Source organism: Tupaia chinensis, unplaced genomic scaffold, assembly GCF_000334495.1.
Source record: "Tupaia chinensis unplaced genomic scaffold, TupChi_1.0 Scaffold000066_1, whole genome shotgun sequence".
Lineage (NCBI taxonomy): Eukaryota > Metazoa > Chordata > Mammalia > Scandentia > Tupaiidae > Tupaia > Tupaia belangeri.
Window position 1 is genome coordinate 3,549,511 of NW_006159525.1, and position 11,215 is coordinate 3,560,725.

General features: G+C 38.5%; 1 protein-coding gene across 1 annotated transcript; it reads left to right on the plus strand.

Annotated features, from left to right (window-relative positions):
- Positions 1-1,131: 1,131 nt before the first annotated feature.
- On the plus strand, positions 1,132-4,900 carry LOC106733254 (RNA exonuclease 5). Its single transcript, XM_027766612.1, has 3 exons — positions 1,132-1,180; positions 3,990-4,225; positions 4,706-4,900. Exons 1-3 carry the CDS (start codon positions 1,132-1,134, stop codon positions 4,898-4,900), a joined length of 480 nt encoding a protein of 159 aa, XP_027622413.1.
- The last annotated feature ends 6,315 nt before the right edge of the window (positions 4,901-11,215 follow it).

Here is an 11,215-nt window from a genome sequence, read left to right on the forward strand (position 1 = left end):
TATACCTTGAATATCCACGAGTTGTCTAAAGATTGATCTGTAGGTGGCCTCAGTCACTACCAATTATGTTGTTTATTAGAGAAATAATGAAAGACCAACATTAGAATGATGCTTTTAAAATTACCTGCTCTTGTAAAATGTGTTTCCTAAATTAGCTTGAAAAAAGTAGTTTGCAACAGCTTTAAGAACATATTAATGGAAGGAAATTAGGCAGCTCAACTAGAACAATAATGGGCTTTTTAGACAATAACTTTGTATTTAATTGTGGCCAACTTCAACCATAGACAATATTAAAAGCTCAAATAGGCAACATCTTTGAGGTCTTATCAGTGTGTTGAGGTCTTCATCGCCCAATGGAGATCGGAATATTGGCAGTTACATGGTTAATCTTGGTAATGTAGACAAGTTCAGATAGGTAATTCAAGGTTCAAGGTCAGACAATGATTCGTTTGTGTTGTTTGCCACTGAGAAATCTCAAATGTACAGCTGACCTGTCCTTCCTGATCAAATTAAGTGGAAAATGATCTAACTTTCCCTTCACTTTCTGTTACATGGACCAATAATGAAGCTCTTCTCCATGGCACCTGACAGGATTCTGGACCATCCATGAACATTTGTGGTCTTTATTTGAAAATGGTTTGGGACCAGCAGATGGTGTAGTGGTTATCTTGTAAATCTCCCATATGGTTGAATGTGGTTCAAGTTCCTGAACCAGTGGCTTGAAAATCATGCTGGACGTGTGTGTATGCATGCCCGAGATCCCAGGAGGAGAATAGAGGAGAAGGGATCATGGTGTGGTCATCTCTCTTGGGGGGTGATTTCTCACATTTCCTCTCACTGTGTCTGGCTCCTCTCTCTCTCTCTCTCTCTCTCTCTCTCTCTCTCTCTCTCTCCTTGGCAAGCACATGCATCGTAAGGCAAAAACTTCTCAAGAAAAAAAAAAGGAAAAATGGTTCTATTTGAGTTACCACTAAGAGACATCCTCTTCCCACTGATTTGCTTGTGAACATGGTGGGAATGGACATGACTGTAAACATCATGAATCAATAATTTTTACAAACATATGAAGCCAATGCACATTTGACCAATGACCCAGGTTCATAGATAGTGACAGACTGTAGTATGTACTACATGACTTCGGAGCAGATCAAAGACACAGCCAGTTTGGGTGTTGTCGGATGTATGTATGTATACATTAGGTGTGAAATGAAGTTTTCAAATTACGTTTCTATTGAAGACTTTAAAACTCTTGTTTTGAAAACGTGTTTAAAAGGTCCAGTTTCAAGAATGATCCCAAGCATAGTTTACATGTCAAAATGTGATAATGCCAATGAGGGAGAGTGAGGAGAAATTTTAATTCTCTATTGTGTATTTTCGTTTTCTCCCGTTTTCCTAAATAAGCACAAATTATCTTAAAATGAAAAACTATTTTTCACCTACTCTGTTTTCCCTTTAAAAGATGTGGAGGAGGTAAAGACCTCTAAAGAAAATACTTCTTTAATAAACCAAGTTTCAGGTTCAAGTTGTTCAGGTTTGTATACCCCAAGAGCAAGAAGGATATGGAAGTCAGTTTTTATTGGGCACCTACTAGTTATCAGAGCTCTGCATTTGTTGTTTATAATCTTCACAATGACCTAGCAAAGTGTTTTATTGCCCTACTTTTATTTTTAGTATAGGTTTTTGCCTTAAGCTATGTGTGCTCACCAGAGAGAGAGAGAGAGAGAGAGAGAGAGAGAGAGAGAGAGAGTGAGACGGAAAGCAAGAAATCAGCCCCTACAGGGGTTGGTCACCCTGCATCCTCTTCTCCATTCTACTCCTGGGATTTTAGGCACACACATACATGTGTCCCATGTGAGTTTCAAGCCACCGGGTTGGGACTGGAACCATGGTCGGCCATGTGGGAGTCCAATGATGTAGCTGCGGCCATGTGCTGGCCCTGCCCTAATTTTTCTCTTATAAAACCCTGAGATTTGGGCAGACTCTAATACTGGTCATGACTGCCTACCTAATACCTAGCAGAATCCTATTTGTAACTGTGTTCACAGAATTTTGGAGTTCACACTTTCTTATTCAGGCCATTGTTTTTTCTCCAGGTGGAAGTGACCCTGTCAAAATCGAAGGATCTTAGTTAAATCATTATGATTTATTTGTATAGTAATTGAGAATGTTATTTTTATGTGTCACATTACACTTTTTTTAGCTATATCTGCTTATAATAAATGAAATATAACATCTTTATATGTTAAGAAATATGAAATTGGATACTGAATTCTATCAGATAAGTTTTTGGCTTTTATCAGTATAATAATATAGTTTTATTACTTTCTTTTCTACTTTTTTATATGCTGACTTGAAATGATATTTTAATAATATTGGATTCTTTTTGGATATCTGAACTCAAACCCATTCAATTCAACATATTATTTTTAAAATGTAAGATGAATTTTATTTGCCAATGCTTTGTGATTTTTTTTAAATCAGTACTCAGGGGTTTGGCTAATAGGTTCTGTTTTTGGTTCTATTCTTGTCAAGCTTAGGTATTTGTGTTAAAGTGGTTTTGTAAAAAAGCATTAATTCTAACTTTATGCTTAGGTTAATTTAAAAAGCTCATGAATTATCAGTTTCTTAAAGGTTTGAATGAATTCATGCATGAAATTGTCTGGAACTTTATTGAGAAGTAGATCTTTGACAACTTTTTCAATTTCTTTTTTGGTTTTGGGACTATTTAAGAATTCTATCTTTTGTTGAGTCAATTTGCAGTATAGTACTTTTCATATTTATAGAAAATGTTCTATTCACATTCTCAAATTTATTAGCAGAGATTTGAGCAAATATTCTTTTTAGAATTATTTTAATCAGTTTCACTTTTTGTATCAGTAAGTTTGTATATGAATGTATTCTTTCTTTTTATATTATTGAAATGATTTGTCTATTTTCATTTTAAAAACCAATTATTTTATGTATGTGTCAATTCTGGGGTTTTTTTTGTTTTCCAGTACATCAATACATCCTGTCATATGTATTGACTATTTTTCTTCTTTCAATTATTTCTTATTCTTATCAAATTTACTTTTTCTCTGCTCCAAAAATTAACTTTTGGTTTTATATTCATTAATCCTATTTTTCTACTTTTCTTAGTTCTTTCTTTGAATTTTTTCCCTTTACGTTTTTATGTTCCATATACTCTTTATCTCTTTTCATTCTTTCTGTTTTCAGTAAGGGAAATCTTCATGGTTTCAGGGTTTATCTGAATAATTTCCTTGGCATCATTTCACAATTTTTGTATGGACAACTTTCAGCCACACTGGTTTAACTAATCACCAATTGTGCTTCCAATTTCATTTGCAGTCCTGAAGTTATTCAGTAGAAAGTCGTTAAAAATCCCAGTTGGTTGAAGGACTTGGTCTTTCCATCCATTACGTGTTCCTCGGTACGCTGCATTGTTGTCCAAGACTATGGGTGACTCTATATGTCTTAATCCTATTCTTGGGAATTTTGAATTTGTTTTGGGTCTAACTTGTCAATATTTATAAATAACCCATGCACATGTGAAACTAAGCTACATTTGATACCTGTCTGTAGAAGTACTCACAACTCTCAGAGCACACTCATGAACTGGGAGGGTTTATCTGAGTCATGTGTTTTAGACACAGGACACTGAGAACGATGTGATTAACAGTCTGCTGGGAATATGGACATATTGGATAAATAATAGGTGCTTCTGCATGAAGAGAGATTGTTGGGGGCAGTGGTGTGTTTCTAAGAGAGTTTGGGAGGCATGGCACAGTGATCCAAGATCAGGGTCAATTTTCACTGAAAACTTCAAGATCAGGGTCAACTTTCACTGAAACCTGAAAGTAAGAAAGGTTCATTTTGCTCACTGGAATGTCTTCATTTTACTTCTCTTGTCTTGATTCTCTGTTTTTGTTTTTGTTTTTCCTGGGAGGTAATAGTTTTTCTGGTTGTGTGGTATCACCGTTTTCTTCCAGGCCTGGAAATCAACTCCATATTACTTTTTAATATGGATAGACAACCATTGTTTATATTCCGTGGCTCACCTTCCAGAAGCACAGCATTATGCTACATTCCTACCTCATGTAGGCTGTGCTCTTCTCTGCAGGTTTTGGAGCAGGCCAGAGTGGAAATCCCCCTGTTTCCCTTTAGCATCGTGCAGTTCTCTTTTGAGCCCTTTTCACCCATCCTTACTGAGGAGATGAACAAAAGGGTAAGTGAATGGATTTGGTAGGATGATTTATTTATTGACTTATTGTAACCTCTCATCATTAAGGTGCATGTTTTATTAAAGCATTGCTGCATATTTCTCCAAATTTTTTGTATATGTAGTTAACGTTAAAAAAAGACCTACATTTTTATAGAAACAAGAATCAGACTATGCATACCGTTGCAACTTTATCATGTAACAGTATATCCTGTACATCTCTCTACGTCACTGCATATTTTATTTCCCTCATTTTTAATGGCTGCATAGTATTTCACTGTATGGTATACCTATTAATAGTATTTGTGCTTCATTAATTGTTTCCATTTAAAATAATGCTGCAGTGAACATCCTGTATACAAGTCCTGGACATTGGCAAGTACATCGAGAAATTCCTTGAAGTGGAATAATCTCATGTTTTGACTCATGATTTCAAGTCTCTTTCCATATCTACCCCCTTACTATATTCTGTTGTTTTTCCTACAGATGAGAATCAAGTGGGCAGAGATGTCTACTGTCTATGCTGGGCCATTTAGCAAAAATTGCGACCTCAGGGCTCTGAAGAGACTATTTAAGAGCTTTGGCCCAGTCCGGTCATTGACTCTTGTTCTTGAGACTCATCAGGTAAGAGAGATCATAAAACTGAAATTTTTAACTTCTATATTAGTGTTAGGAATTTAGACAACTTTTGAAGCCATGTAGATTACAAATATTAGTGGAGTGAGCTTGATTGTCACCAGCTGGAGTATGAAATATACCCCATCTGACAAGAGCTTTTTTTTTTCTTTTTTTTTTTTTTTTTTTTTTTTTTTTTTTTTTTTTTTTTTTTTTTTTGCCATATGGCCCGTGCACTCACTGGGGAGAGATAGAAATAGGGTAAGTGAGAAATTATTCCCCCAGGGGGATGGCCTTGCCACAATCCCTTCTCCGCTCAGGATTTTGGGCACCTGTGCACAAGCACCCGGTGTGATTTTCAAGCCACTGGGTTTGGGGCTAGAACTGATGTCGACAACGTGGGACTTCAGTACTTAACCACCACACCACCTGCCGGTCCTTGTCTTTGTCATTATAATATTTTAAACACAGTGAAAATTATAGTAAATAACATAATAAAAATAAAACACATTTTTTCAAAAGTTCCTTTGGATCTTTTAAAAGCCCTTCTGTGAGTTTAAGGAGAGGGAGTTACTGTGTAGGTAGTTCAGGTTCCCATCTTGAAACATGAGCAATATCATGACACATAATCTCTCCTTGCTCATCTGCATATATCTTGCAAATAAGATTCTTTTGAACAGGTGACTGCTAACAAAAAATGCTATCCCCCATCATGCAAAAAACAACCACCACAAAAAACAAAACAAAAACCAAAAGTCGGGTTACATATTGGAGGTAATTTCTCCACAACCAGCTTTGTTCTCTTACTCTGTCCTGTACGCAAAGCCCTTTCCATGCTACATTCTCTGGGTAAGGCTGGCTAGAAAATGCCGCTTACATGAAATGCGTTAAAATAATGCCTTGCTTGACTCTGACTCCTCATTTGAAGAATTCTGATGTAATCCAGTAAATGCCTGTCAGTCGCAGCCCAGGGAATATATGAATGACATCTTGTTGACATGTTAATCAGAACTCACTATTCCCTGTTCACACCCAGGCCTATCGAGTTCTTGTCTATTAGATTGTGCATCATTTCAGAATTTCACATTCGGCTTTCTAAATCTCTTTTCTTTAGTACTTTTCCTTTCCATCAATATCACAAGAGATTTCATGTGTATAATGTAACTGTTGAAATCATAATACTGTAAATCCAAGTATATTTCACTTTGTTAAAAATCATATTTGCATAAGACAAGGCAATGTCATTATTTTTATTTCAGATCAAATCACAAGAGCAACCAAAATAACATGTATTTTCACCTACCTTTAGTTAAAACTACTTTGAAATAAGATAGTTTTGTCGAATTGAAAAAAAAAAGAAATAATGCAAACACATTTGCCTGAATCAGACTACCTATATGTGCATATTTATTAAATAAAAGTCACAGGAAAGCATGCAATATATTAGAAATCACTGCAGACTTGTTTACAAAAATTCTGTAAGTGAATTTCTAAGATCGAGCCCAGTGTTCTTGAATCAGTGGGATGCTGCATACATTATTTATCAGCTAATTCCCAAGAACAATCATAAAAGGCACTTAGAGCCCTCCCACCCAGCTTGGTTCCTCCTGGCTCTCAAGCAAGTTGTAGGCACTTTAGTGATACATGACTAAGCTGTGATTAATTATGAAATAAAACTCGTTTCATCCCATGTGCATTGAGAAGAGGAGGTAAGTGTCTGGGATGTCCTGGCACTCCCACCTTTGACATAGTGTTTTAATGCCAAGATATTTATTAGATTTTGCCAATTTAACCAATTTAATTTCTTCTTTGAAACAGAGTGAGTAGTCAGAATGAATTCTTCAAACCGTGAAGTGCCTTGTGCGCGTGAAGGATGGTCAGACAGGGTATTATTTCTATGTCAATGGCTAGTGTATTTACAATAGTCTTACCCAAACATAATGAAATGTAAGTACGGAGTGTTTTTAATGGGCTCTCTTGGTGCAAGGTATGCCAACAGATAATCATTTTGTTGTTATTGTCGTTCCTGCTGTTTATAAAAAGCAGGAAAGAAAAACACACTGCGTTCTTAAGCAGCAACTTACTAGAAATAAAAACAATTCTAAGCTTTTGTTCTTTACGTATTTCTGCGTGCTTCTGTGAGTAACCTGATGGCCAGTTTTTTATGTGAGCCAGTTCTTAAAGGCAGTGTACAAAGAAAAAGAGGAAAACAAAACATTTGGATTTGTAAAATTAAAAATGGAAAGTGGCTCAGCAAACATGTGAAGAAAACCTGCATCAACAATACTGTGGAGGTCAAACTGCCAAGTACCCGGTAATCTGATTGACCTGAATGTGCTTCTGCCTTGGCATGCTGGGCATCACCATCATCTTCTGGGCTTGTTTCCAATGTTGACTGAAATGCAGTGACAGCCTGCCAGGGTAGCGAGGGCTTAGTGGGGAGTAGAGTCAGGAAACTCAACTCCTATCTGCAGTTTCTCCAACCTTTCTCTTTTACCCTCTGTAGAAGATGCTCTAGTGTCCCATCGGATCTCTGTGGTCTTCACCTGGTTTCAATGGCAGTGGCGGTGGCCCTTCCAACCTGCCTCCCACAGAGAGAGTTCCATTTAGAAGGTGTCTGTCTAGTCTTTATAAATTAAGCTCTAGTCTGACCTGAGAGTCTGCAGGCCCATGAGTAAGCACAGCCAGGAAGAATGGGGATGGGAGGGACCTCGTGCTCTATATGCAAACCCCAACCAACAGAAGGCAGGAGTCAGGATAGATGCCCCAGCTCCTGGGTATTGGCTGTTTTCTTGGCACAGGGTGGTCTCCGGGCAGGTCTAGAGAGAGATGTCATTGCCAGGTCTTTTCTGGGTAAAGAACTCAAGACAAAAAATTCTTAGGACTCCTGGACCTCTTCTACCTTTACATGCTACTTGAGACTGTGTCTTGCAAGAGTTGAATGATTAAAGCTCTCACAGTGTGACCCCTATGGATGGTCACCACAGTGTGCAGAAGGTATCAGTTAGACAGGTGGGAAAGAGCACAAGTCCATTTAAAAGTGTCCTGAAGTCCTAGGGACTTTGCACCACTCAATGGACTTGTGCTCTAATTAATATTATATTATTTATTAAAACTAAACAAAGAAAACTTATTTTTCTTCTACTCAAGGACTAGTATTACTCTTACACTTAATGATGATGATGATAATGATTTTATTTATAGAAAGTGTTTCTCCAGGGCCAGCAGGTGGCATGGTGGTTAAAGTGCTGGATTACCACATGGTCAACTAGGTTCAAGTCCCAGACCTGGAGGCTTGGAAATCAGAAGAAATAAATAGAAAAATAAATAAATATTTAATAAAAAAAGAAATGTTTCTCCATAAAATGAGAAGAATAATTGTATTATGATTGTTGTTGCCAAGCCAGGTTAAGTGATTTTTATGTGCCGGATACTGTGCTAAACACTCAAGATGCTGGGGGTGGCTCGTACACCAAACAACAATATTGCCTAACCTCCATCTGCACATTGAGCCTTCTTCACTGATCCTGGGATTGAGTGACTGGCTCTGGCATATAAGCAATAGAAATGTGATGGAGCAGAGGCTTGAAAAGGGCTTGCATGCTTGGGTTTGCTCACTGCTGCTTCCTTTGGGCCCAAGGCCATCATAAAACTAAAGCTGGGGTTGTCTGCTAGAAAAGTCTTGTGGAGGAACAGCAAGGTACCCAGCCAACAGCCCACCAACTGTCCCACAGCAGAGGCAGCCACTTTGGATGGGCTGGTCTCAGGTTCATGAGAAAGAATGTTTATGTTTTTAAAATAGCACATTTTGGTGGTTATTATGCCTCAAAAGCTGACCCATATGGATGCACTATTTCATTTAATCCTTTCAATGCTCCTATAAAGCTCCTATAAAGCTCCTATTGCTCCATTTTACAGATAGGAAATTGGGGCATCTCCCACAGTCACATAGTGGAAATAGCAGAACCATTTCAAAACTGGGTTTGGTTCATCTCAAAGTAAACTATTTTCTATACAAAAATGCACCAGACTTTTCTGACAATGTAATGTCTCCCTAAGATTGTCATATGGATCAAACATTTTTGATGAAGTCATTGAAAAATTCCTTCCTTCATTCTGGAACCATTCTTGATTATCTACACTGTGTCAGGTACTATCTGGTGATGCATAAATGAATAAGGTATGGTTTCTACCTTCAAAATAATCTCAGAATTGATTAGAGAAAGCAAATAAAGGCAAGACAAGGCAATAAAGCCCAATGGTGGCTTTTAGATGGTATTGGGAGTCAGAGCATGAAGAGCAATAGAATCTAGCTATCTACAAGAATTTTGATATTTGACTTGGGGTAATTTTGAAAAGTGTTTTTGGTTAGTTCTATTGGTGTTAAGCATTTCAGATTTATCTCTGGGGACTAAATAAGAAGATGATCTAAACTCTTTTTACTAAATCTTATTTCAGCTATGTCTTGTAATAATGCTTCTCCCTGTAGCCAAATATATATTTGCATTTTGGGTAGTAATTGCATTTAAAATTTTTATATTCTTACAAGTGCATGCAGTTTCTGATCTAAAACCACTGAGAATGCAAGAAGGCTCTCTCCCAGAATAATTTTTCCTGCCTCCAATCAGTTCAGTTTCCACAGCAATGCGGGTGATTGTGGCAGAAGCATGAAGTGTTTGGAAAACACAGAGGTGTCCAGTTTATCAAGGAATAGTACATGGCAGTTAAAAAGAAAGGAGAAAGTCTTTAAGATTGCAATAAATCACACCCTGCTGAGTAGAAACACTGAGGAAGCTTTGTACATGCAGCATGGACCTTCTGTGTTAAAACATTAGTCAAATACATGTTCAACATACTCGGTGCACACACATACACACACACACACACACACTCAGACACACATGAACACACACGGGTGTTGCTCACATGCATGGACTTGAATCTACTCCTTTGCTTTAAACCACTCTGCTATACGGTGGGTTGTAACCGGGACTGCACTCTTTCTATGATCTTCCTTGGGGGCAAGCCTGCCACAGTTAGATGTGGCTTCTTTAATACTCCATTAAACTGTAAGGCTCTTGAGTTTCTACCTGCTAGATAAAATCCTGCATTAATGGGAGCCTGGAAGAGACTGATGAAGATGAGAGAAGAAGGGCACACAGTCAGGTGAGAGAGGCTGCCCGAGATGCCAAGATGAGATATGCTTTTGACCTGATGACTTGCTAGCAGCCATGTGCACTTGTCAGGGTAAGAGGAGAAACAGAGACAGAGATAGAGCAAGGGAAATGAGAAAAGCCTTCCATGGGGAATGGCCACACTGCAGTCCTTTCTCTCCCTCCTTTGGAGATTTTGGGCATGCATGCACATGCACCTGATGTGTTTCTCAAGCCACTGTGTCCAAGACTCAAACTGTGTGGTTGATCATGTGGAATCCAGCTCCTTAACCACCGGGCTATGAGCTGGCCCTTGTCCTATTTTATAAAATGCCTGTGACATCTCCTTTTCATGCAGAAAAGGAGAAGTTAGAGAATGATATCCTGCCCGCTGCAAACCTGCCTTTTCCCACCACCACTAGGACTGTTGAGTCTTCTTCATTAAACAGCCTTTGAGGGCTGGTTTAGAATTGACCCGTATAGCCCAACATTAAAACAATGGGAGAACAGCCTTGGTTTCAAATAAGCCAGCTTTTGAAATAAAACCTAATCTAATCCTGGGTACGATAAGTCCTTACAAGAACTGAGCAGGCCGCTTAATCTTCTAAAGCAGCAGCTCAGTCACCCGTCTGTTGCTACATCTCCCAATACATCTTGAAGTCTATTCAATTCTGTATCTGTATGTCATGGCGGTTCTGAAAAAAAAAAATTCTCATTTTAAGCAGTGAAGTGTTTTTCTGGAATAGGTCACAGAGACCATCTCTGCTATGGTTTATCTTTTCTGGCCAAATTCCTTCTAGGATATTCCTTCACGATGGGAACATTTATTTCATGCCAGGTAGTCAGCGAGGCCCTGAGAATGCTGGGATGAATAAAGAGATCAGGTCTGTATCCCCACGGAGCTCCATTCCAGGGCCAGCCATACAGAAAACACAGGAGCACGTAAAATAACAAGGACAAGATGCACCAAGGAATGAAGCTCAAGTGACTCAGCTGGAGTGACCAGCAAAGACCCCCAGGGCCATGACATTTGAACTAAATCCTGAAGAAAAAGCAAAAGTCCCCTTGGGAAGATGGGAGGGTATCTCAGGCAAAAAACACAGTATGTGGGCACTGATTTGATCTGGGGCAACGAAGAGGGCAGTACGCCTGGAGCAGGACCGGTGACTTTTTCTGGAAAAGGCGATAAAAGACAGTTCCTAGTATTTATGGGTTCCGAGGTGTCTGT

What these genes read in the sequence shown, in the direction of transcription:
- LOC106733254 (XM_027766612.1), top strand. Translation starts at nt 1,132, where the DNA reads ATGACTTCGGAGCAGATCAAAGACACAGCCAGTTTGGGTGTTGTCGGA. An exon ending in CAGTTTGGGTGTTGTCGGAT is followed by an intron (nt 1,181 to 3,989) that starts GTATGTATGTAT and finishes GTTTTCTTCCAG; the next exon opens with GCCTGGAAATCAACTCCATA. An exon ending in CTGAGGAGATGAACAAAAGG is followed by an intron (nt 4,226 to 4,705) that starts GTAAGTGAATGG and finishes TTTTTCCTACAG; the next exon opens with ATGAGAATCAAGTGGGCAGA.